This window comes from Mobula birostris, chromosome 2 (assembly GCF_030028105.1).
Source record: "Mobula birostris isolate sMobBir1 chromosome 2, sMobBir1.hap1, whole genome shotgun sequence".
NCBI lineage: Eukaryota > Metazoa > Chordata > Chondrichthyes > Myliobatiformes > Myliobatidae > Mobula > Mobula birostris.
This window is the reverse complement of record NC_092371.1, coordinates 74059500-74084820: the sequence shown is the minus strand read 5'-3', so window position 1 is coordinate 74084820 and position 25321 is coordinate 74059500. Positions and strand designations below refer to the sequence as shown.

The following is a 25321-nucleotide window of genomic DNA, read 5'->3' as shown; positions in this document are numbered from 1 at the left end:
CTCCACCCCACCACCCAGCCTTAAAGAATACTCACAGCCCTGGGATGAAGACACTATCTGTCCACTCTATCTATGCCTCCATTAGACCTCTCCTCAGCCTCCGCTGCTCCAAAGAAAACAACTTCTTGTCATAGTACGTGTTCTCTAAATGCCTTTTCCAGGATCTAGAAAACCTCTTCTTCATCCTCTCCAAAGCCTTGACATCCTTCTGTGATGGTGTCATGGCTTTAAACTTACTATCACTCTGATGAATCCATCAGAAGTTGATACTACTTGTAGGACGATTAGACATTAAACCAGTCGGCACATTAACTAGGCTCTCTCATTCGATCACAGCGGATTTACTTCCTCTCCCACCTTTGCCTGGTAACCTCTGACATTCTTACTAATCAAGAACTGATCAACCTCCGCCTTAATGACTTGGCTTCCAGAGCAGTCACTACCCTCTGGTTAAAGAAGTTTCCAGATTGCTATTGTGAGTCATAGGGTCTAGGCACGAGGCTACTGGATAAGACACGGGAGCAGAATAGGAGCAGTCATTACACCCATGGAGTCTGCTCTGACATTCCATCTTGGCTGAAATATTATCCCTCTCAACTCCATTCTCCTGCCTTCTCACAGTAACCTTTGACAGCCTTACTAATCAGCAGCCCATCAATATTGGCTTTAAACTCCGCTCAGGGGAAAACGGGACAGGAAGCTTGCCTTGGACTGCACCACTGACCTGCATCTGGATGCTGAGCAACTCTGTCGATCTCACTGAGTGCTTGTCAAAGGGGTCAAACTGCTCGTCCCTCATAACGGGCGGCTGCAGCACGTACCCACACTTTCCGCTCAACGCAAACAAGGACTGGTTCATCTGCATAGGTTTGTCTGAGGAACGAAAGCACACACAGGGAATGAAAGTTAGAGCAGGACTGCGGAAGTGGAGGTGGCCAGTGGTCTCTCAGGGTTTACTAGGTCCAAGTAGCAAAGCTGAGGGCTCTGCGTGGCTTCCCTGTTGACACTTAAGCCTCTGAGCTAGAAGGTTGTAGATGCAAAGCCCCATCCCGGAGATCACAGCCTGACACTCCAATGAAGTACTGGGGAAGTACTGTATTGGTAGAGATGCTGTCTTTCAGGCCCCCAACATCTCTCTCCAAGTATCTGATAAATTGAGGAACCAAGGGTTATGGAGAAATGGCGCAGAAGAGCAGTTGAAAAATATATATCTAAAAATAAATACAGCGATCTCCGATCTCCCTCCCACACTTCACTCTTCGCCCTCTCCATCCCTCTCTCCTTCCCTCCCCATCTCCCCCCCCCCGGTTTACTTCCCCCCTTCAAACCAGCCGTGTAGTCCAGTATAATCACAGCTGATCTGATGCTGGCCTCACCTACAATTGTTGTGGCTAGCATTAGACTTTACAGCGATTGGAAGATCAGGACTCTATTCCCACCGTTGTTTGTAAGGAGTTTGTATGTACTCCGCAAGACCACATGGGTTTCCTCTGGGTGCTCTGGTTTCCTCGCACATTCCAAAGACTGGGGATAGTAAGTGTAGGCACGATACGTTAGCACCAGAAGACGGCAAGACTTGCGGGCTGCCCCTCACGCTCAGACTGTGTTGGTTGTTGATGCAAACGATGCACTTCATAACTGTTTCAAGGTGCATGTGACAAATAAAGCTATCTATCTATCTACAGTGTCTATAAAATCTATTTACCCCCCTCCTCCCCACCCCCCATTAGAAGTTTTTATGTTTTACTGTTTTACAACATTGAATCACAATGGATTTAATTTGGCTTTTTTGACACTGATTAACAGAAAAAGACTCTTTCATGTTAAAGTGAAAACAGATCTTTACAAAGTGATCCAAATTAACTACAAATATAAAAACACAAAATAATTGGTGTATGATTACTCACCTTCTTCAAGTCAGTATTTATTAGATGCACCTTTGGCAGCAATTACAGCCTTGAGTCTGTGTGGATCAGTCTCTATCAGCTTTGCACATCTGGACACTGCAATTTTTACAAAACTGCTCAAGCTCTGTCAGATTGCATGGGATTGTAAGTGAACAGCCCTTTTCAAGTCCAACCACACATTCTCAATTGGATTGAGGTCTGAACTCTGACCTGGCCACTCCAGAGCATTATCTTTGTTGTTTTTAAGCCATTCCTGTGCAGCTTTGGCTTTATGCTTGGAGTTATTGTCTTGCTGGAAAACAAATCTTCTCCCAAGTTGCATTTCTCTTGCAGACTGTATCAGGATTTCCCTGTATTTTTGCTGCATTCATTTTACCCTTTACCTTCACAAGCCTTCCAGGGCCTGCTGCCAAACACAGCATTTAGTCTGATAGCCAAAAAAGCTCAATTTTTGGTTTCATCAGACCATAGAACTTTCTTATAGCTAACCTCAGAGTCTCCCACATGATTGCTGGAAACTCTAGCCAAGATTTCATGTGAGTTTTTTTCAAGACTGACTTTGTCTTTGCCACTCTCCCATAAAGCTGTGACTGGTGGAACACCCAGGCAACAGTTGTTGTATGTGCAATCTCTCCCATCTCAGCCACTGAACCTTGTAACTCCTCCAGAGTTGTCACAGGTCTCTTGGTGGCCTCCCTCACTAGTCCCCTTCTTGCACAATCACTTAGCTTTTGATGATAGTCTGCTTTAGGCAGATTTACAGCTGTACCATATTCTTTCCATTTCTTCATGATTGACTTAACTGTACTCCAAGGGCTATTCAGTGATTTGGAAATTGTCTTGTAACCATCGGCTGACTTGTGCTTTTCAATGAAATTTTTGAGGAATTGCTTGGAAAGTTCTCTTGTCTTCATGGTGCAGTTTTTGCCAGGTTACTGACTCACCAGCAGTTGGCCTTTCCATATGCAGGTGTATTTTTACTGCAATCAATTGAAACATCTTGACTGCACAAACAAACTCCAAAAAAAATCTCCATTTAACTAATAATGTGACTTCTGAAAACAATTGGCTGCACCATTGATGATTTGGTGTGTCACATTAAAGGGGGGGGGGTGAATACTTATGCAATCAATTATTTTGTGTTTTATATTTGTAATTAATTTAGATAATAGAACCCCAATCTTCCATTTGCTGCAAAGTGTTATGCTACCCATGCCACTACCATGCCACATCGATCACAGGTGAGGCCAGCCTCAGATCAGCTGTAATTGTATTGAGTTGCAGGGCTGGTTGAGAGGGAAGGAGAGAGGGATGGAGAGGGTGAAGAGTGAGAGTGCAGTGTGGGAGGGAGATTGGAGAACGTGACTGAGTCAGTCTTAGGGAGAGGGGGAGAGAGGAGTAGAGAGGCTAAGTGGAGACACAGACGAGGTGTAAACATACACCAGGGAGATTATGAGTTTGAAAGTGAGACAGAATGAGAGTTTGAGTCATTAAGTGTGGGAGGGAGACAGGAAGAGCATGAGTGAGTGAGTTAATTTTGGGTCGAAAGAGAGTGTGTGAATGAGTGAATAGAAATCAGAGAATAAGAAAGACAGTGAGAGGAAATATGCATGTGAATGGTGTGTGTGTGTGTGTGTGAGTGAGTGTGTGTGTGTGTGCGTGTTTTTGTACGTATGTATGTACACTGGTTATTGGAACTAAAGGATCTCTGTATTCCCTGACTCACTGCCCACCCCTCCATTTGCAGCAGGAAGGCACTATAGCACTGCAGTCATATGCTGAAAGTTAGTACATGGCTACATTTTACAATTAGATTACCATAAGAGCATACGACATAGGAGCAGAATTAGGTCATTCAGCCCATCGAGTCTGCTCCGCCATTCTAGCATGACAGATTAATTATCCCTCTCAACCCCATTCTCCTGCCTTGTCCCTGTAACCTTTGACACCTCGACTAGCAAAACGTGCTTTAAACATACCCAATGACGTGGCCTACACATCTGCCAGTGGCAGTGAATTCCACAGATTCACCAACTTCTGGTTAAAGAAATTCCTCCTCATCTCTGTTCTAAAGGGACATCCTTGTACTCTGAGAGATATTTATGTTAGATCTTAATATAATTCTGGGAACTCTCCGTCTAAGAGCTAACACTGTATCCTGTCCACCAGCTCTCCCTGCTACCTCAGTATTATGATGTTAGAAGCAGGAATTCAGTCAGTACCTGGAGTCTGGAAGTTCAATGCCACAAGCTGACTGCCACAGATCCACATGGGCAGTGGATCGTAGTTGGACGAATCGAGACGCTGCCCTTTAGGGTAGATGCGACTCAGCTGCAGGCGATTGTACTGAAGAAATTTCTTCCCTTTGGCTCTGTTCACGTACTTCTCGGCCTTGGTCTCCGGAAACGATGACATATCCCTGTAGCAGGCCCGGTCACTCCCAATCTCTGCAACACAAAGGCTATTGCTTTCATATTCTTACACAAACTCACTACCCAGCACTTAGATATCTTCCCATCCACAGACTGACCTTCATGAGAAGACAGATTCTAATCACAAGGAATTCTGTAGATGCTGGAAATCCAGAGTAATGCACACAAATGCCGGAGGAGCACAGCAGGTCAGGCAGCATCTCTGGTTCAAATGGTTCTGTTCATTATCAGAGAATGCAGACAGTATACAACCTGAAATACTTAGTCTTTGCAGACTAACTTCCGCTCCTCTTTCCCTTTCTCCCTTTCATCCCCCCTCCCCACCCACCTACCTTTATCCTCGCCTGGTTTCACCTAGCTCCTTCTCGTACGTCACCGTACCACTTACCTTCCCCCCCCCTCACCTGGTCTCACCAATCACCGTCTAGCTTCTAGCTTCAGAGGGTGCAGAGGAGATTTACCAGGAATACTGCTTGGATTAGAGAATGTGTTTTATAAGGAATGTTTCAACATGCCAGGGCTTCTCTTTTTGGAGCGAAGGAGGATGAATGGTAAGTTGATAGAGGTGTATAAGGTTTGGGGTGTATGGGGTGTCAGGGAGGGTAGCACCTCTGGTGGGGGAACATGTCGCATCCTTTTCAAGGCAGTTAGTCCACCTTTGGTCCCCACCTGGCACTCAGCTCTCACCTGTGGCTCCCCGTAGCTGTTGCATCCGACAGAAGCCACACCCCAGGCAACGGCTTCAACAAGCCGGCTAAACCAGGTGAGGGTAGCCGACAGGTCTCAAATCCTCGGTGAGACAGGGAGTTGTCTACCCAGCATGTGAAGACAGACTCCGGCGGATTGAGCGGACGAGACCAATGGAAGGTCCAATGGTCAAGAAGGTGGTCTCTGCAAGCGTCGTGGAACGTGTAGAGCAGGACAAGATACAGAAGACGTCCTGGTCATCCACTGCGCCTAGTTCCATCTCCAGCCGTCTAGACTCTGTCTTGCCACTGGACCCAGATGGGAACTGGCAAGAGAGAGTGAGGCTGACGCTGTGCAGCTCTCCCTCACTTAAATCCAAATCACGCACTAATCTCGACACCATCATGATGGTGTCAAGGTCCTCATCGACGTCAATGATGGATGAACACATAAGCTGATAAGAGGCATAAGTAGGGTGGACAGCAAGCAATTTTTTTCCCTGGGCAGAAATGGCTAAAACAAGGGGGCATAATTTTAAGATAATTGAAGGAAAGTATAGAGGGAATGTCAGAGGTAGGTTTGGTTTTAAATACAGAGGGTGGTGGATGTGCACAGTACTGCTACCTCAAAAAAAAAATTCCATGACATATGTGAGTGATGATAAACCGGATTCTGATATGGGTCTCTGCTGTGGGCTAAGAGTGGGAAGGGGGCAGGGAGAGGGGAATTATGGTTGGGGAAAGGGGAAGAGAGAAGGGAGTGAGCGGGAAGCACCAGAGAGACATTTTGCAATGGTCAGGTGACCTTGCCTGGTTTCTCAGGGCTGGGTGTGTCTGCACCTGCGCCACCCTCTGCCCGGGCACTCCTTCTCTGCCGCCTGTCCCAAACACCTCCCGAGGCGCTCCACCCTCACCAATCCCAACGTCCTTTGCTCTGCCAGATTTACAAATTTGCTCTGGGCTCCATGCTGACAAATACAGTACTGTGTCAAAGCCTTATGCACTCTGGCTATATACAGTACATGTGCCTAAGACTTTTGCACTGTACTGTAGATACAGGAGATAGCCACAAGGTGGCTCTGTGGACTGTTGCTACAGTAACTCTCAGTAACCTACACAGAATAAAAATAATACACTTGTCAAATTGTTCTGTGCCTTAGTTGCTATTGTTAGGATCGGGAAATGAGTCAACGCACTGTTTGACTTGACGGCACGCTGGCGCAGTGAGTGGAACTACTGCTGTACAGCTCCAGAGACCCAGGCTCAATCCTGACTTTGGACAATACTGGTGTGGAGTCTGCGTGTGGTCTAGTGGACTAACTGGGCACTATAAATTTCCCGTAGTCCACAGGTGTGGGAGAACCTGAGGGGGGTGGGGATTGTTACTGATACAGATCCCTAGTCCGTAGGTAAGTGGGAGAAACTTGGAGGGGGGGGGAATTGTTACTGATGCAGAAAAATGCAGTAATTGTGGAGAGAATGTTTCCAATGATGAGAGAGTGTCTACGACCAGAGGACACAGCCTCAGAATAGATGGATGTCCTTTTAGACCGGAGATGAGGAGGAACTTCTTTAGTCACAGAATGTTGAATCTGTGGAATTCGTTGCCCCAGGGGGCTGTGGAGGACAAGTCATTGGGTGTATTTAAGGCAGAGGCTGATAGATTCTTGATTAGTCAGGGCATGAAGGGATACGGGGAGAAGGCAGGAGACTGGGGCTGAGAGGGAAATGGATCAGCCATGATGAAATGATGGGCTAAATGGACTAATTCTGCTCCTATATTTTATGGTCTAATTCTGCATGGTAGTGTAGCCGTTAATGCAAACCTTTACAGCACCAACGATAAAATAGGGGTTCAATTCCTGGTGCTGTCTGTGAGGAGTCTGTACGTTCTCCCCATGACTGCATGGGTTTTCTCCCACATCCTAAAGACCTAAGGTTAGGGTTAGTGAGTTGTGGGCATGCTACATTGGTGCTACAAGTGTGGCTTGCTGATTTGACTTGATTCAATATGGCCCAGCACACACCCTTGCTGATTTGATTTGATGCAAACATATTATTTCACTGTATGTTTTGATGTACATGTTATAAATAAAGCTAATTTCTCTGTTGCTGGCCCAAAAGAACACAGTACAGTACAGGAACAGGCCTTTGGCCTACAATGTCAGGGCTGGCCATGATTCCAACTTAAGATCATAAGATACAGGAGCAGAATTAGGCAATTTGGCCCATCGAGTCTGCTCCGCCATTTTATCATGGTTGATTCATTTTCCCCCTCAGTCCCAATCTCCTGCCTTCTCCCTGTAACCCTTCGTGCCCTGACTAATCATGAATCTATCAACCTCTACTTTAAATATACCTAATGACTTGGCCTCCACAGCCACCCATGGCAACAAAATTCCACAGATTCAGCATTCTGTGGCTAAGGAAATTCCTCATTTCCGTTCTAAAAAGATGTCCCTGTATTCTGAGGCTGTGTCAGGAGTCTTAGACTCCTCCACCCTAGGAAACGTCCTCTCCACATCCACTCTATCGAGGTCTTTTAACATTTGATAGGTTTCAGTGAGGTCACCCCTCATCTTCTGAATACCAGTGAGTAGAGACCCAGAGCCGTCAAAGGCACCTCATGTGACAAGCCTTTCAATCACTTTAGTAAACCTCCTTTGAACCTCCACCAATGTCAGCATATCCCTTCTTAGATTTGAACAGTGCACGAGATCCACTTCCTCCAACCCATGCCAACTGGAAGAACAGACTGCTGGCATCATCCACCTGCCACCCATTCCCATGGCAACGGTTTGGGTCCAGAGGGACAGCAAACGTGAGTACAGTGTACAGTGTATCAGTGCAATGCCAGAACTTCAACTGGGGGCAGCAGTCCACAGCCGTACAGCAATCAGGCCCGTTGGCTCACCCAACATCACTTACTATCTTCGTCAAATGGAACAGGTCTGCAGTATACCACCAGGTCAGAAAGCTCCAGTGCAATCTTCTTCCTGCGCTCCATCATCTTGCCTTCTTCTTTCTAAGGGAAGACGAAGTCCCACATCAATACCATTACAATGGGATTTTCCCATGCAGTAGTTGAACATAGCCATGACATGACCTCATTCAGAAGGGGCCCTTTCTTGCCTTTTCCTCAGTTTCTCAGCATTCAGTATATATCTGGTTTGTGCAGGATGCGCACAGTGTGTGGGCCACTTGTATTAACTCAGATAATACACTCAGTGGCCACTTTATTAGGTACACCTGCTTGTTAATACAAATATCTACTCAGCCAATGATATGGCAGCAACTCAGTGCATAAAAGCATGCTAACCTAGTCAAGAGATTCAACTGTTGTTCAGACCAAACCTCAGAATGGTGAAGAAATGTAATTTAAGTGACTTTGACTGTGGCATGATCATTGGTGCCAGATGGGATGGTTTGAGTATCTCAGAAACTGCTGATCTCCTGGGATTTTCACACACAAGTCTCAAGAGCTGGGGTTCACAACCTGGAGTCCACAGACCCCTTGCTTAATGTTATTGGTCCATGACATAAATTGGTTGGGAAGCCCTGCTACAGCGAATGGTGTGATAAACAAAAATTTCTCTGGGCAAAAATGCTTTGTTAATGAGAGAGGTCAGAGGAGAATGGCCAGACTGGTTCAAGCTGACAGGAAGGCAACAGTAACTCAAATGATCATGTGTTACAGCAGTAGTGTGCAGAAGAGCATCTCTGAACACACAACTTAACAAACCTTGAAGCAGATGGCTAGACAGTAGAAGACCACGAATGTGCAGTACTGGTGGTACCTCACAATGTGGCCACTGGGTGTATTTCTACACCAGCCATTCTGAATAGGCAACAGATCTAGGGATGATTATCTCTGGGTTGCCATTCTTACAGCAGTTATCATAAGCACCCCTGTGGTCCTCTTCCTGGGAGATCAGGACTCTCTCAGCCCAGTTGCAGAGATGACAACTATTATTGGGATAATTTGACAGATTCCAGCAACTGCTTCAAGTAATTGAATTTGTCGGATTATAAGTTTCATGGAGCCTTCTTTCTTACCATCCGTACTGAGATACGGACATGCAGAAAGGCTGCTAGTGAGAGAAATAAAATGCCTCCGCTTTCCAACTCTAGATCGTTGGTGAGACTTTCCTCACAGCCCCGGCCAACACTGTGCCGGCAACCACCAATGAGCTGTGAACGTAAAATTCCTTTCGCCAAGAGACTGGAAGACAACGGATGACTTACTAGAGGTGTATAAAATCACGAGGGGGCAGAGATGGGGTGAATTCATGCAGTTTTAATCCCCCAGAGGAAAGTGAATCAAAGGCTAGAGAGTGGAGGTTAAAACTGAAAGGGGTGAGGTTCAAAAAGGACTACAGGAGCAAGTCATTCACACTGAGGGCTGTGTGTATATGGAACAGGGTGCCAGAGGAAGTAGTCCAAGCAGAATCACTAACAATATTTAATTTGGATAGGTACATGGATAGGAAAGGTTTAGTTAGAGCAGGGGTTCTCAACCTGGGGTCCATGATCTCCTTGCTTAATGGTATTGGTCCATAGCGTAACAAAGGTTGGGTTAGAGGGATACAAGCCAAAGGTGGGAAAAGTGGAACAAGCTTAGGTGGCACCTTGGTCAGTATTGACCAGTTGGGCCAAATAGCCTGTTACAATTCTGTACAACTCTAAGTTTTTATGTACAAAACAGAACATTTTATGAAAAAAAATTCTTCCATCACAATTTCTAACCTAGGCAAGAAGAAATTCATGAGGAGGTGGCTTCATTTCGGACTGTGCGACCTACCCTGGCACCTGCATTCCGAGCCGCGTCCTGGATCTTGGTCACCCAGTCGTTCAGGTCTTCCAGTGTTTCCGCTGCCAAGTCCATCGTTCCCCCCGAGGAAGCAAATGAACCGGCATTTATTTTGAAAACGAACGGCCGACTGCCTTTCCCATCTGGGTGTACAGCTGCAGTGAGACAGATGGGTACAAGAGTCACTGGTACTTCGAAGCATTACGTCTGCTCTGACCACTTACATCAATCCCATACGGCCACAAGATTCAGAGCAGAATTAAACTATTCGCCCATCAAGTCTGTTCCACCGTTAATCATAGCTGATTTTTTTTCCAAGGTCATTCTCCTACCTTCTCCCTGTAACCCAGAACTGCTTTATCAACCAAGCACCTATCAATCCCTGCTTTAAAGACACCCAATGACTTGACTTCTGCAACCATCTTTGGCAACGAATTTTACACATCCGCCGCACTCTGGCTGAAGAAATTCCTCCTCACCTTAGTTCTAACGAGGCATTCCTTTGTTCTGAGGCTGTGCCCTTGGATCAGCAACCCTCCTAACCATTCTAACAATTTTCTACAAGAACACCATGAAGAGTGTCCTGTCTGGATCATAATTGTGTGGAACAGAAGCTGCAAGGCATCAGACCGCGAGACCTGACTGAGGATAGTAAAATCCCGAGAGGACCACCAGGGTCCCGCCCCCCTACCCCCCATCTGTGACATTTACTGGGAGCATTGAATACAAAGGACACAATGCATTGTTCAGGATCCCTGTCATCTATCCCACAATCTCTTTGAGTCACTATTGTCAGAAAGGAGGTATAGGACCATCACGACTAGGACTGCCGGACTGGGTTTCTATCTTCAGGCCGAGACTAATGAATACTCTGCCACCATTGAGCTCTCACCACTACGACAGCGAACTGCGCATTACATAAACATTGAATTATATTTTATTACATTATTTGCGGTATTATTTTGTTTTAAGTGCGACGTGTGATAAATGTTTTGTGGGTGCACTGTGGTCTGCAGCAATGTTGTTTCATTTGGTTGTACAGTCAGATGACAATAAACCTGATCTTGATCTTAATGATGGAACATCCTCTCCACGTCCACTCTATCCAGGCCTTTCAGTATTCTGTAGCTATTATCTATGCTAGACAGGTAACTTAATTACACTGCTACAGTAGTCAGCTTACAATCTGTTACCAAAGGGAACCACGCATTTTCCAAGGTAACCACCCTCTCCGGTTCACTTTCTCCACTTTACCCTCAAAAAGGCATACATCATTAAGGACCCTCACAATCCGGCATGTGCCCTCTTCTTATTGCTAGTGTCAGAGGGGAGGTACAGAAGTATGAAGGCACACACTCAACAATTCAGGAACAGCTTCTTCCCCTCTGCCATCTGATTACTGAATGGACATGAAACCCATGAACACTACCTCACTACTTTATTTTTTTCTTACTTATTTAACTTTATGTGTATATATTTCTTACTGTAATTCAGTTTTTATTATAATGTATTGCATTGTAGTGTTGCTGCTTAACAACATTTGCCAATGATATTAAACCTGATTCTGATTCCATGAACACTACCTTGCCACTCTTTTCTTTTAAACACAAGGGATTCCACAGATGCAGGAAATCCCAAATAAACATAGAGTCAGGACGGATGGAGGGTCTCAACCCAAAGCGTCAACTCTTTACTCTTTTCCATAGATGCTGCCTGATCTGCTAAGTTCCTCCAGCATTTTGTGTGTGTTACTCTGTTTCTTTCAGACTATTTATTTATTTTGTAATTTATAACAGCTTTATGTCTTTGCAACGTACCCATCCCCTCAGATTTTGGTATGCGTTCCTTTGAAGAATGAAGCCTATCCAATCTAGTTAAGTGTGGCCTCAAACCCCTCGAGGGAGGCTGACTCCATACTGCCCTCTAATGGATTAACAAGGCACTGATTTCAATAAACAATCCACTGCAGGAACTTAGTGGGTCAAGCAACATCTGTGGGGAGGCTAAAGAATTGTCGACATTTGGGGTCAAAACCCTTCATCAGGAGAAACAGTTAACCTGAGTCCTGATGTAAGGTGTTCGACCTGAAACATCGTTAGTTCCTCTCCCCTCCCACAGATGCTGCTCGAGCTGCTGAGTTCCTCCACGAGTTTGTCTGCTGGCACCGTTCCTTCTAAGCTGCGCTGGTGTGCGGTTGCGCAGTGACTGAAGAGCCTTTGTTGCCATGCAGCTGGAATTTAAAAAAAAATGTTATTATAAATTGCCGTGCCATTTTCAGGCCACATAAACGTTTCCTGCTCAAAGGAGTGGTTGGTCTGCACAGCAGCAAAAAAATTTATAGGGAACATTGTTTGTTGATCCTCATTCCAGAAGCTGCCATTACTTGTGTCTCCAAGTCACTGAGATCATGGGCAGTTATACAGAGATACAGCGCAGAAACAGGCCCTTCGGCCCTTCAGGTGGATAGCCAAAGGCTTTTTCCCAGGGCTGAAATGGCTAACACGACGGGGCATAGTTTTAAGGTGCTTGGAAGCAGGTATAAGGGAGACGTCAGGGGTAAGTTACTCACACAGAGATTGGTGAGTGCGTGGAATGCTCTGCCAGCCAATGTGGTCAAGGCAGATACATAGAAACATAGAAAGCCTCTATATCCTATACACATAAATCAGGTCATGTCTCATCCTCCGTCGCTCCAAGGAGAAAAGGCCGAGTTCACTCAACCTGTTCTCATAAGACATGCTCCCCAATCCAGGCAACATCCTTGTAAATCTCCTCTGCACCCTTTCTGTGGTTTCCATGTCCTTCCTGTAGTGAGGCAACCAGAACTGAGCACAGTACTCCAAGTGGGTTCTGACCAGGATTCTATATAGCTGCAACATTACCTCTCGGCTCTTAAACTCAATCCCACGGTTGATGAAGGCCAATGCACCGTATGCCTTCTTAACCACAGAGTCAACCTGTGCAGCAGCTTTGAATATCCTATGGACCCGGACCCCAAGATCCCTCTGATCCTCCACACTGCCAAGAGTCCATTAATACTATATTCTGTCATCATATTTGACCTACCAAAATGAACCACCTCACACTTATCTGGGTTGAACTCCATCTGCCACTTCTCAGCCCAGTTTTGCATCCTATCAATGTCCCGTTGTTACCTCTGACAGCCCTCCACACTATCCACAACACCCCCAACCTTTGTGTCATCAGCAAATTTACTAACCCATCCCTCCACTTCCTCATCCAGGTCATGTATAAAAATCATGAAGAGTAGGGGTCCCAGAACAGATCCCTGAGGTACACCACTGGTCATCGACCTCCATGCAGAATATGACTTGTCCACAACCACTCCTTGCCTTCTGTGGGCAAGCCAGTTCTGGATCCACAAAATAACGTCCCTTTGGATCCTGTGCCTCCTTACTTTCTCAATAAGCCTTGCATGGGTTACCTTATCAAATGCCTTGCTGAAATCCATATACACTACATCTACTGCTCTACCTTCATCAATGTGTTTAGTCACATCCTCAAAAAATTCATTCAGACTCATAAGGCACAACCTGCCTTGGACAAAGCCATGCTGACTATTCCTAATCATATTATGCCTCTCCAAATGTTCATAAATCCTGCCTCTTAGGGTCTTTTCCATCAATTTACCAACCACTGAAGTAAGACTGACTGGTCTATAATTTCTTGGGCTATCTCTACTCCCTTTCTTGAATAAGGGACCAACATCTGCAACCCTCCAAACCTCTGGAACCTCTCCCATTCCCATTGATGATGCAAAGATCATCGCCAGAGTCTCAGCAATCTCCTCCCTTGCCTCCCACAGTAGCCTGGGGTACATCTCGTTCGGTCCCGGTGACTTATCCAACTTGATTCTTTCCAAAAAGCTTTTCAGTCCACTGTAAGTCATCCCTACAATTGCCAATATCCTTTTCCGTAGTGAATACTGAAGCAAAGTATTCATTAATACCTCTGCTATCTCCTCCGGTTCCATACACAATTTTCCACTGTCACACTTGATTGGTCCTATTCTCTCACGTCTTATCCCCTTGCTCTTCACATACTTGTAGAATGCCCTGGAGTTTTTCTACAATGCGATCCCCAAGGAGCTGCAGCCTGCCGCACCTGGCACAGATGTGGCCACCCAGAAGGCTGGGAGCCTCCAGGACTTCCCACATCTGACACCGAGCACAGAACACCGGCCTCACACACATACTTCGTGTCTGTGTTCTACACAGGCAACCTACCTCGCCTCAACCCGTTATCACCAAGGCCCTGTTGAGCCAAAGCCTTCCTACTCTGTCTCCCTCTACTCCGCTTCCCGCTCCTCCGGCGCCCTCTCTATAAAGCTGTCTCCTTTTAAACTCTTCTTGCTGTCCTAACCAGGTGACGTCCACGCACTTGCGCAGTCGTGCCCCGATCAAACCGCTGAAGAAATAGCCAATAGGGTCTTTTTAAGAGACTCTTAGACAGGTACATGGAGCTTAGAAAAATAGAGGGCTATGTGGTAAGGAAATTCTAGGCAGTTTCAACAGTAGGTTACATGGTTGGCACAACAGTGTGGGCTGAAGGGCCTGTTATGTGCTGTAGATTTCTATGTTTCACCATTTTACTCTCCCTACATTATCTTCAAGTGCACCCTGGATTCTGCTCCTCACTGACACATGCTAACTTATTCACTCACCAACGTCTTCAGGGTGCTGGGAGAAAGCTGAGCTCCCAGAGGAATGCCATGCAGTCACAGGGAGAACATGCAAACTCCATCCAGACTGCAGCCGAGTTTAGGAATGAACCCGGTCCCTGGTGACATGGGACAGTCTCTCTACTGTCCGTGCCTCTGCGGTCACCCTCAAACTGTCGCACCTCACTGAAGAACAAAACGTGGGCCTGTAAAACCAGCTGTTCTGAATGCTCTTACAGAGCCCCCCACGCTAAGCTGAATACAAACCGACCACTGGAAAGAACACAGATTGTCATGATACAGGGATAACAAGCACTCTCATATGAAAATAAGCCGGCCGGTGGCGTAGTGGCATCCGCACTGGACTTCGAGGGTTCAAATCCGGCCGGCTCCTTGCACGCCCTCCATCTGTACTACATTGAGCATCAAGCTTGCAACTCTGCCTGGCAAAAAACAGACAAAAGTGCTAAAGAAAGGGCAAGGTTGCCACCTGATATGCCACAAGGTGCGGAAAGAAACAACACATATGAAAGTGAACAGTCCTCAGTGCCTGCTCCAGCATCCATCCACAGTATGGCTGGTTGTCACCTTCAGAGCCATTCTCTGCCCTATCCCCATGTCACTCAATTCCCTTATCCAGAAATCACGCTGTCGGAGATATTTCCTCTGATCCACCCATCACCCCCTCCCTCCACCTTCACTGCCATCCAGACCACCAGAACAAAAAAAAACTGAAGCATCTCAGACATGAAACGTTAACTGTTCACCTCTCCACAGATGCTGCCTGAACTGCTGAGTATTTCCAGAATTTTCTGCCTTCATTTCATTCTTAAATTATTTTGTCTATTTATTTGAGATGCAGTGCAGAATGGGCCCTTCGAACCACACCACACAGCAATCCCCCGATTTCAAACCTGGCCTAATCACAGCATAACTTACATTGGCCAATTGCGAATGGCTGTGGAGGCCAAGTCATTGGGTGCATTTGAGGCAGAGATAGATAGGTTCTTGATTAGCCAGAGCATCAAAGGGTATGGGGTGAAAGCAGGGGAGTGGGGATGAAAGAAAGAATTGGATCAGCCCACCAGCAGAGTCGATGGGCCGAATGGCCTACTTCTGCTCCTATATTTTATGGTCTCAATTAACCTACTAACCGGACTGTGGGAGGAAACTGGAGCACCCGAAGGAAACCCACACTGTCACAGGGAGAATGTACAAACCCCTTATAGGCAGTGATGGGTATTGAACCCAGGGAGCTGGTCCTGTGAAATGTTGTGCTAACCACTACACCACCATGCCACTCCAAGTATTTGAAATTGTTAACGTGGGACATATGAACAGTAATGTCCCCAGGCTGTCCGTGACTTCACCTCACATTAAACTTTTGTGACTTCTTTTCAAGTCTCAGTTTTAATTTCTGATTTCCTGCATCAGCAGATAGTCTTGCGGTTTCACTTTCCCCTCCACTGCGGTCTCTAATCCCTGGCACACGGCTGGGTGTGAAGAAAGCAAGCAAGATTTAACCGAAGTAATACTCGCCACTCACCAATCTGACAGGAAGGGACGTCCAGAACTCCTCTCAACAGGTCTCCCAAAGGACTGTTCTCAGTAAGGGGCTATGGGTGGAGGGAGAACAGTGAGAGTGAGGAAACTCTGAATTCTCTCGTGTTGAATCAGTGCTTAATTTATCAGTCCTACAGCTTTATAGCAGCCAATAAAATCCTTAAGAAGAGAAATAAGCTCTTCATTTAAAATACTCTTTTGAGCCCATCCAGTTCAAAGTCTCTTACCCATCTTTCTGGCACCAATCTACTTACGTTCATGATCTCTTCCACATAATTAGCAGGGAACCAAAGCTGCCGTTTACCTCCATAGTCACCCTTCCACCTGGAAGATAAACTGTGATTAAAATCCGCAGCGTGCCCTGGCTGCTCCCACAGAGCCAAGTCCCCAAAGGGTTTATGGCACCACAGAGGCACCGTTGCTCCAGTGACCAGGGTTCAGTTTTGATCGCTGGTGCTGCCTCTGCGGAGTCTGCATGATCTCCCAGTGATCTGGGCACGTTCTCCCAGTGCGCTGGTTTCCTCCGGATGCTCCGGCTTCTGGGCTGGCAGGTTAATTGGCCATTGCAAATGTTTGGGTGAGTGGTACCCCCATCACAAGGTTAGGACCCCCACTCACCCATTGCTCTTCTCATTGCTACCATCAGGAACAAGGTCTAAGAGCCTGAAGGCACACATTCAATGAGTCAGGAACTGCTTCTTCCTCTCTGAATGGACAATGAACCCATGGGCACTACCTCACTACTTTTCTATGACTTTTGCACTGCTTACTTAATTTAACTGTACTGTATATAAATAAAACAGCCTAGTAAAGGTTTCACTGCTAACGTCATAGGGTATTTCATGTAATGGTCTTTCTGTAGAAGCAGTGTTTGGGTCATGGTTAGAGATAACAGGTGCTTCGGAATGTGAGCCGTCCCATCAGCAGAGAAGGCATGGGGAGCGGGGTTTTTTATTGTGCCTGGCACCAGTGTGAGCGTTTATCCTTTCTTCGGTGGGAGATGAGGAGAGAAGACGCTGGAGACAACCGGTCGTAGGACTCAATCCGATGGGGACTGTGATTCGATGGAGCAAGGTGTGGGAGTCTGCTGACTTCTGGAAGAGCGGAACTCCAATCTGTGCACATTTAATTGTTAATTATAATGGGCCCTTTTCATTTTTTTCTTTCTTTTCTTTACTAACCTTTTAGTTAAGTTAGTATTCCTAAATATACTTCCTTTAATTACAGGGCGTGTGCGGTCAGTTATTTCCCGGCAACCAGTTGAAACAGGGCAGCCAATCAAATAGCATTCACACAAACCGGGGTTTCGGTGGGAGAGACATCCCAAACTCGCGGGACCGGAGTGTGTATTCCCTGGACGTAAGCGGCTGGAGAACAGCGGGTCTTTCGGTGCCGTTGGGAGTCTGCTCTCGACGGCTAATGGCCGTTTCCAGAGATGCCCAGGAGGAAAGTAATTCACAGTTTTTCTTTCTCTATTAATATGCATTGCATTGTGCCAGTGATGTTAACCTGATTCTGATAGATTGTGGCAAGGGGAAGGAGGGAAGTTGATGAGAATAAAAAAACAGGTCAGAGTAGCAGTAGTGTAGAAGTTACATAATGGCTAGTGTAGTCCCAGAGACGAGGAGCCTGTTTCTCTGCTCTATCTCTAGTATTAGATTCAGTTTAGAACTGCAGGTGAAAGGTCAGAAGAATGGGTGACACTTTAGATCAGGGAGTTCCCAATCTGGGGTCCACGGACCCCTTGCTTAATGGTATTGGTCCATGGCATAAAGAAGGTTGGGAATCTCTTACTTAGATAATGTTTCTAAAGAATTGGATGTTTCCTATAGTGGGGGAGTCGAGGACCGGGGGCACAGCCTCAGAATACAACAACATCTCTTTAGAATGGAGATGAGGAGGAATTAAGGTGGTGAATCTGTGGAATTCACTGCCGCAGACACTTGCGAAGGTTAAGTCATTGGGTATATTTAAAGCGGAAGATGATAGTTTCTTGATTGGTAAGTGCGTCAAAAGTTATGGGGAGAAGGCAGGAGAATGGGGTTGAGAGAGATTATAAATCAGCCGTGATGGAATGGTGGAGCAGATTCAATGGGACAAATGGCCTAATTCTGCTTCTTATGGTCTTATGATAAGTAGATGGATAGGAGGAGTTTAGAGGGATTTGGGCCAAAGGTAGGCAACTGGGACTGGTTTGGGGCTAACACCATTGTCAGCATGGGTGAGTTGGGCAATAGGGCCTTTTCCATGCCTGTACCATAGAGCGTTGTGCTACCCACTACTTACCGTACCGTACCATACTTAAAGGGAATCTGAGGGGGATCTTGCCCATGAGGGGGGATACTACTTCTGCAGCGGAAGTAGTAGATGCAGGTTCAATTTAAGTCTGCATAGGTACATGTAGGCCTATGACCCAGGAACAGACAGAAAAACAGGGTGGCATGGACTAGATGGGCTGAAGGGCCTCTTTCAGTGTTGTATGACTCTATAAAGAAAATCACTGTGAACAGGACAACATAAAGTGCTTGTCTGTTATGCTTGGCCCAATAGTTGACCCAAAATCAACTGTTCGATCAGCAGCCACTGCAAGCCCTGCACTGTTCAGGTCACGAGGGGGTCGGGTTCTGGGCAAAGTCGAAGCCTTCTGTGTGAGCTTACCACCCGCCGTCCTGCTTGTCGACGTTCTGTATGATGGCATGCTTGCAGAACGACAGCTCGTCTTCCCGCTGTGCCTTGTAGTCATACATTGCTTTCACTGTACACTGCAACAAACCAAAACTACTCAGAGTCTAAGCGGGCAGGGGGGCAGTTGACACTGTATGACACGCTCCAAAACCGAAGAAAGTATTTGTGATCTCTAATTACGAAACCAGCAGAGGCGAACAATCTTGTAACAATAAGAAAAACTAATGAAACTAAAACTAGCGATATATAACAAAAAAAGCAGTCAAAGCATATTGAAACATTCTTAAGCATTAAGCGATCTTAGTGTATTTAAACGTACTTAAACATTAAGTGAATTTAAGCATAATAGAGAAATTAACATTCTTAGGTGTCAGCAGTCAACCAAAACATTTCACTCCACTGGCCTACCCCCTATTCTAATCAGATTAAAGCTGTACCAAGAAAAAGTGTGAATACACAACTATAATCTTCACTTCTACCAGGCCCCAACCCACCTGACAGATTTCCCAAGATAAACATGCAACACAAAATACAATACAGGCAGGCAGAAAATAGATACATGGCTCCGACTGCATTGATATATTAACATTATGTTACCAAGATACAGTGAAAAGCACCTGTTGAATGCTGCCTGACCTGCTGAGTTCCTCCAGAATTTTGTGTGTGTTACAGTGAAAAGCTAATCTTGCATACTATTCATACAGATCAAATTGCTACACAGTGCATTGAGATCACACAAGATAAAGCGATAACAATGCAGAATAAAGCACAGGCTGTGAAATCAAGCAGCCATCGTATACGATTAAACACTTCTGTCACCTTCTTTGCTACCTGGAGAACGTGTTCCTTTCTTTCACTTCTAAAATATTTGCTTCTCTTTCCAAAGATAACTCATAGTCATACAAAAGTACAGCACAGAAACAGGCCCTTCAGCCCATCCCGAACCATTTAAACTGTCTAGTCCCATTGACCTGCTCCCAGATCATAGCCCTCCCTTCCATGTAGCTATCCAAACTTCTCCTAGATGTTGAGATCGAGCTCGCATGCACTACTTGTGATAGCAGCTATTTCTACACTTTCACGACCCTCTGGGTGAAGAAGATTCCCCTCGTTCCCCTTAAACATTACACCTTTCGCCCTTAACCCATAACCCTTAGTTGTAGCATAACCCAGCCTCAGTGGAAAAAGCCTGTTTGCATTTACTATATATATAGGCATCCATGGTTTTGCGCCTTGGAAGGTTGTATGGAAGACCGGCAGTTGCCCCTCTCCACGCCACCGACGTTGTCCAAGGGAAGGGTATTAGGACCCATACAGCTTGGCACCAGTATCGTCGCAGAGCAATGTGTGGTTAAGTGCCTTGCTCAAGGACACAACACGCTGCCTCAGCCAAGCCTCGAACTAGCGACATTCAGATCACTAGACGAATGCCTTAACCACTTGGCCACGTGCCAACACATCTTATACCCCTCATAATTTAGTATACCTCTATCAAATCTCCACTCAATCTTCTATGTTCCAAGGAATAAAATCCTAACCTATTCAATCTTTCCATACAATTCAGGTCCTCCAGACCCAGCAAAATCCTTGCAAAATTTCTCTGTACTATCTCAACCTAAGTTATATTTTTCCTGTAGGTAGGTGGCCAAAACTGCACACAATACTCCAGATTAGGCCTCAACGACATCTTATACAACTTCAACATAACACCCGTCTCCTGATTTATGAAGGCTAATGTGCCAAAAGCTTTCATTATAGCCCTATCTACCTGTGCCTCCACCTTGAACAAATTATGGACCCGTATTCCCAGATCCTTTTGTTCTACCACACCGTTCACTGTACAAGACCTGCCTGTGTAAGGTCAGTGAAAGATGTTGTCTGGCCTGTCTAGAAATTCCATGATTTCTAATTTTTATTTCAGATTTCCCACATCTGCAGTTTTTTTTCTTAAAACGATGACTGATTGCAGACGCTGAAGATGCACTGGTACTGTACCACAGACTGAAGGAGTACCAATAGTGGAGATGATCAGGTCCACTTGTATCTACACTGGTACTGACTCCGCCTTCCTTTGTGCCGACTTAAAGCACTGCAATGAATACTCTAGGTAAGAGGTGGCGAACCTTTCTGAGAGCATGCATCCAAGTTGGTGATAATCTCGAAAAAATCTCTCGGGTGCCATGGTATAATATTGAGCAGTACGACCTGGCGTCCAGACTGGAGTTGGTGCTGCCCCCCTACCCAGTGTTCGCTCTATTATGGCTCGAGTCTGAACTCTTTATTGCATGGCTGTACTTTACTGATATCTTTATGTGCTCGCTACCTTGTATGTGCTATGTGTGCTTTGTGCTGTGTATGACTGTTGGTACTGTGTTTTGTACCTTGGCTCTGGAGTAACGCTGTTTTGTTTGGCTGTATTCATGAGTATTCATGTACGGTTGAATGACAATGAAACTTAAATTGAACTGAATTGAATTGAACACCACCCAAATATTGCTATGTACCGCAGGTCTGCGAGGATTTCAAAACGTATCATCCACTGTCACCTGTTCTTGCTGGCGCCAAGCTGGCATGAGACATTTCCTGTGAAAAGATCTCACTGCTCTTGTGTTGTAAAAACTCATTCACTGCTTCATTTGGCAATAAAGATAATCACTGTGTATCTTTTTACTATGGGAGGAGTTTGAAGAATCAGGGCGCGGCACTGCATGCTGACAAATCTTTGAATGTGCCACAAGTTTGTCACCCCTGCATATTGACTAAATTTCCTCAAACCCCCTTTGTTCGACTTATACAATACTAAGCATCCAAGGGTAGAAGTTGCCTATGTACGTGATACTGCAGTGCTTGAGGGAAAAAGTAGCACATTATTTCCGAATGTGGGGTCTGGGAGACGTGAGTGAAGGGAAAAGTGCTGTGTCAATAGCCAGTTCATTAGTATTACTGTCGACGTGGGTGTTGCTGAAGTGGTTGACACGGATATAGTTAAAATGGTTTAAAGAATTTTGGGCAGGTTCATGGATGCCAAAGGTTTAGTGTGATACAGACCAAACACCAGCAAAGGGAATTAACTCAGATAAGCAAGTCAGTCTGCAGTATATGTTAGGCTGAAGGGGCACAAGAGATTCTGCAGATGTTGGAAATCCTGAGCACCACACACACACGCGATGCTGGAGGAACTGAGTGGGTCAGGCAGTATCTATGGAAAGAAATAAACAGTCAATGTTTCAGGCCAAGACCTTGAAGTCCTGATGAAGGATCTCAGCCCAAAATGTTGACTTTTTATTTCCCTCCATAGGTACTGCCTGAATCGCTGAGTTCCTCCGGCATGTGATAGGCTGAAGGACCTGTTTTGGTGCTGTGGAACTCTCTGACCCAACTCCCAGCGTTTGGCACTCTCACCCACACCTCCACTGAATTAGAGAAACAAGTCACTTGGCCCATCAGACCTGTGCGGCTGCTGTGGCTTCATAAGAAACTCCTTCTGTTCCCACCAAACCAGACCCTAACAGCATACGATTCTATTGCTCCCTCTACTGTTTTCTCAGACCTCTTTAAGGCTCTGTGCCACTTAGTCAGTAACTGCATCCCAACCAAAGTCCTGCCACACCTTATAAAATGCAGCCTATCAAGACCTGAGCTTTTGGCTGTGGTTTTCATCTTACAAGGCTGACTGGTGCAGACAGTGGATGTTACCTGACCACAGTATGTGTCAACTGGGGGCAAGAGGCTTTTATGCACATGGGAGCAGAGAGCAAGGCAAGATCCACTGGGTATATCCTGACCTTAAATGTCGGCATCTGATTGGCTTCCACATAGAACCCCGACTGTCGTCCTTCGTAGAGAGCACCATAGTCTGGTTCCTGTGGAAAGGAGAAAATGAGTTAAACCTATTCATCTTGCACTCAGTTACAAAACACCAAGAGGTGAAGAGTAAGGCCCTTGCTGTCAGCCCACTTACACCTTATCCAGATACAGGGCAGATGGATGGGCTGGCCTTCTGTGTAATGAGCTCTTCCTCTTCAAGTCTGTGCAGAGCGCCAGAGAGCGTTGGACTCTGAGGTTTTTAAAGCATCCGAATTGGTTAATTGTTGTTTAATTAATGAGAGTCATTAATCATTTAGAGTCCCTTCTGTTTTCCTCAAGCAACTTGCTACTTGTAATGTGGTCTCCTGGTTCTTTCTGTTTAAGCTTGTTAAGTTTATTTTGATATACTCAGGAATCCCATGTTACTTGTATTATTTAAGTGGACGCCATATTAGCGCCAATTGCAGGGCCCTAGATTTGAGAATGTTACGTCTCACGGTGTTGCTATGCCGAGCCACCGATGTTCTGTTAGAATTATTATGAATAAACTCTTATCGTCATCTCCACACCAGTGTCTTTCCTCTGCACTTGGGTTCCGATATTACCAGCACACATCGTGACACCCGAGATCCATCCCATGAGTCAGAGGGAGCTCAAAGCCACAAGTAGACCTCACCCACCACATGCGGAGGTCTGCTCTCTAGAACCTCAGGGGTGGACAGTAAATGCAGATATGGCCATCTTGCCCATGTCCTGAGAAATAAGTTCAATTTCCCACTTCAGGCAGAGACCAACAACTAAAAGCACAGACGCAGGGCTCTGGAGGCTAAATGCCAACAAATTATGAAACGCTTCCAAACAAATGCCTAAGTAAAACTGTCAACATGATTCACCCTTGGGTTGCATAATATCAGAATGAATTCCAGGTATTCATCTACAAGTGGTATTTCTTGCTTTCCTCAGTGAGCTGCTACCATGGTGATAGCTGAGTCATCATTAGCAACATAAAACAGGTTTATCAGACAATAGTCTCTCACGCATCCTGGACTTTGTACTCTTGTTGGCCAAGGTTTAAGAAGCACATCCGACTGGTGCAAAGGGTTTCCATTGAGAGGATACACCATAACATTGATTACATTTACACAGAGCGCCGCTACAAGGAAGTGGCATCCATCATCAAAGACCCTCCCCACCACCCAGACCATGCTCTCTTCTTGCAACGACCGTCAGACAGGAGGCACAGAAGCCTTAGGTCCAACACCACCGGGTTCGGGAACAGTTATTACCCTCCAACCACCAGGCTCTTGAACTGGCATAGATAACTTCACTCACCACAACTCTGAACAGATTCTACAACCTACAGACTCACTTTAGGACTCTGTATCTTTTGTTTGCCCAATTTGGGTTCTTCTGCACATTTGATACTTGTCAGTCTTTGTGTATATATTTTTTCAAATTCTATTATATTTTGTTAATTTTCCAGGAAATGTCTGCAAGAAAATAAATCCCAAGGCAGTATCTGGTGACATATAAATACTTTGATGATAAATTTACTTTGAGCTTTGAAGAGGGAGCTAAAATGAAGGAGTTGTTGCCACAGACGGTGGCGGGTCACCTGCACTTGCCATTGTGCACAGATGGTAACGGGCCACTTGCACTTACCGCCGTGCCAATTTTTTCCAAGGCTTCCTCGTTTATTGGGTAGCGGAGTTTCATCTTCCTGTATAATGGATGTTTCTCGTAGTAACTGACCAAGTCAACAAGGCTTTCAAATTCCGAGCTCCCCAGGCTGACCAACTGCCCTTCCTGGTGCACACGACAATGCTTAATCTTTCCTTCCGCTCTGTATGAGAAAGGCAGTACAGGAGTTAGCAGGTAACAATGCAGCTGAGTGGACTACCCCTGATTCAGGCAGCTACAGGTTCCAGTCCCATGCTGGAAACCTCCTAGCAACATCCAAGCTAAAAAGTGCCATCTGTCAGATGTGCCACCAGAAACATCTGTAAAGATCTGAAAGCATTGGGCATCAAGGTAACGTATCGGTTAACACGATGCTATTACAGTGCGCGGTGACGGAGTTCGGAGTTCAATTCTGGCGTCATCTGTATGGAGTCTGTAGGTCCTCCCCGTGGAATGATGACCTTTCCCCTGGGCACTTCAATTTCACCCACAGTCCAAAGACGTACCGGTTAGATTAACTGGTCAACAGGTGAAAGTTAAATTGGGGTTGTCGGTTGTTGCTTGGGGGTGGGGGGGCGGAGGCGCTGTATTGCCAAAGAAAATAAAGCATCCTATCTGGATGCAACACACACAAAATGCTGGAGGAACTCAGCAGGTCAGGCAGCGTCTAAGGAAATGAATAAATAGTCGACGTTTCGGGCCGGGACCCTTCTTCAGGGCTGAGAAGGAAGGGGGAAAATTCCAGAATAAAAGAAGTTTTGGGGGGGGAGGAGAGGGGAAGGAGGCTAGTTGGAAAGTGATACAGTACGTGAAGCCAAGTGGTTGGGAAAGGTCAAGGGCTGGAGAAGGAGGAATCTGATGGGAGAGGAGAGTGGAGCATAGCAGAAAGGGAAGGAAGAGGGGACCCGGGGTAAGTAATGTGCAGGTGAGAAGAGGTAGAAGTGTTGGGAATACTGGGGGGGGGGGGGGGTGAGGGAATTTGTTTACCGGAAGGAGAAGTCGACATTCATGCCATTAGGTTGGAAGGTACTCAGACAGAATACAAGATGTTGCTCCTCCACCCGAGGGCG

At 45.9% G+C, this 25321-nt stretch overlaps 1 protein-coding gene across 3 annotated transcripts in view; it reads right to left on the bottom strand.

Moving 5' to 3' along the window:
• Nucleotides 1-25321, bottom strand: part of plcg1 (phospholipase C, gamma 1) — a 190946-nt gene that overhangs the window by 14180 nt on the left and 151445 nt on the right. For all 3 annotated transcript variants that reach the window (XM_072242980.1, XM_072242971.1, XM_072242988.1), the window contains 9 exons: nucleotides 24234-24414; nucleotides 22550-22627; nucleotides 18738-18841; nucleotides 16334-16403; nucleotides 16063-16132; nucleotides 9827-9990; nucleotides 7954-8050; nucleotides 4130-4354; nucleotides 725-873 (listed from right to left, as the gene is read on the bottom strand). In XM_072242980.1, coding sequence (XP_072099081.1) covers nucleotides 725-873; nucleotides 4130-4354; nucleotides 7954-8050; nucleotides 9827-9990; nucleotides 16063-16132; nucleotides 16334-16403; nucleotides 18738-18841; nucleotides 22550-22627; nucleotides 24234-24414 — 1138 coding nt within the window. The remainder of the gene's footprint in view (nucleotides 1-724; nucleotides 874-4129; nucleotides 4355-7953; nucleotides 8051-9826; nucleotides 9991-16062; nucleotides 16133-16333; nucleotides 16404-18737; nucleotides 18842-22549; nucleotides 22628-24233; nucleotides 24415-25321) is intronic.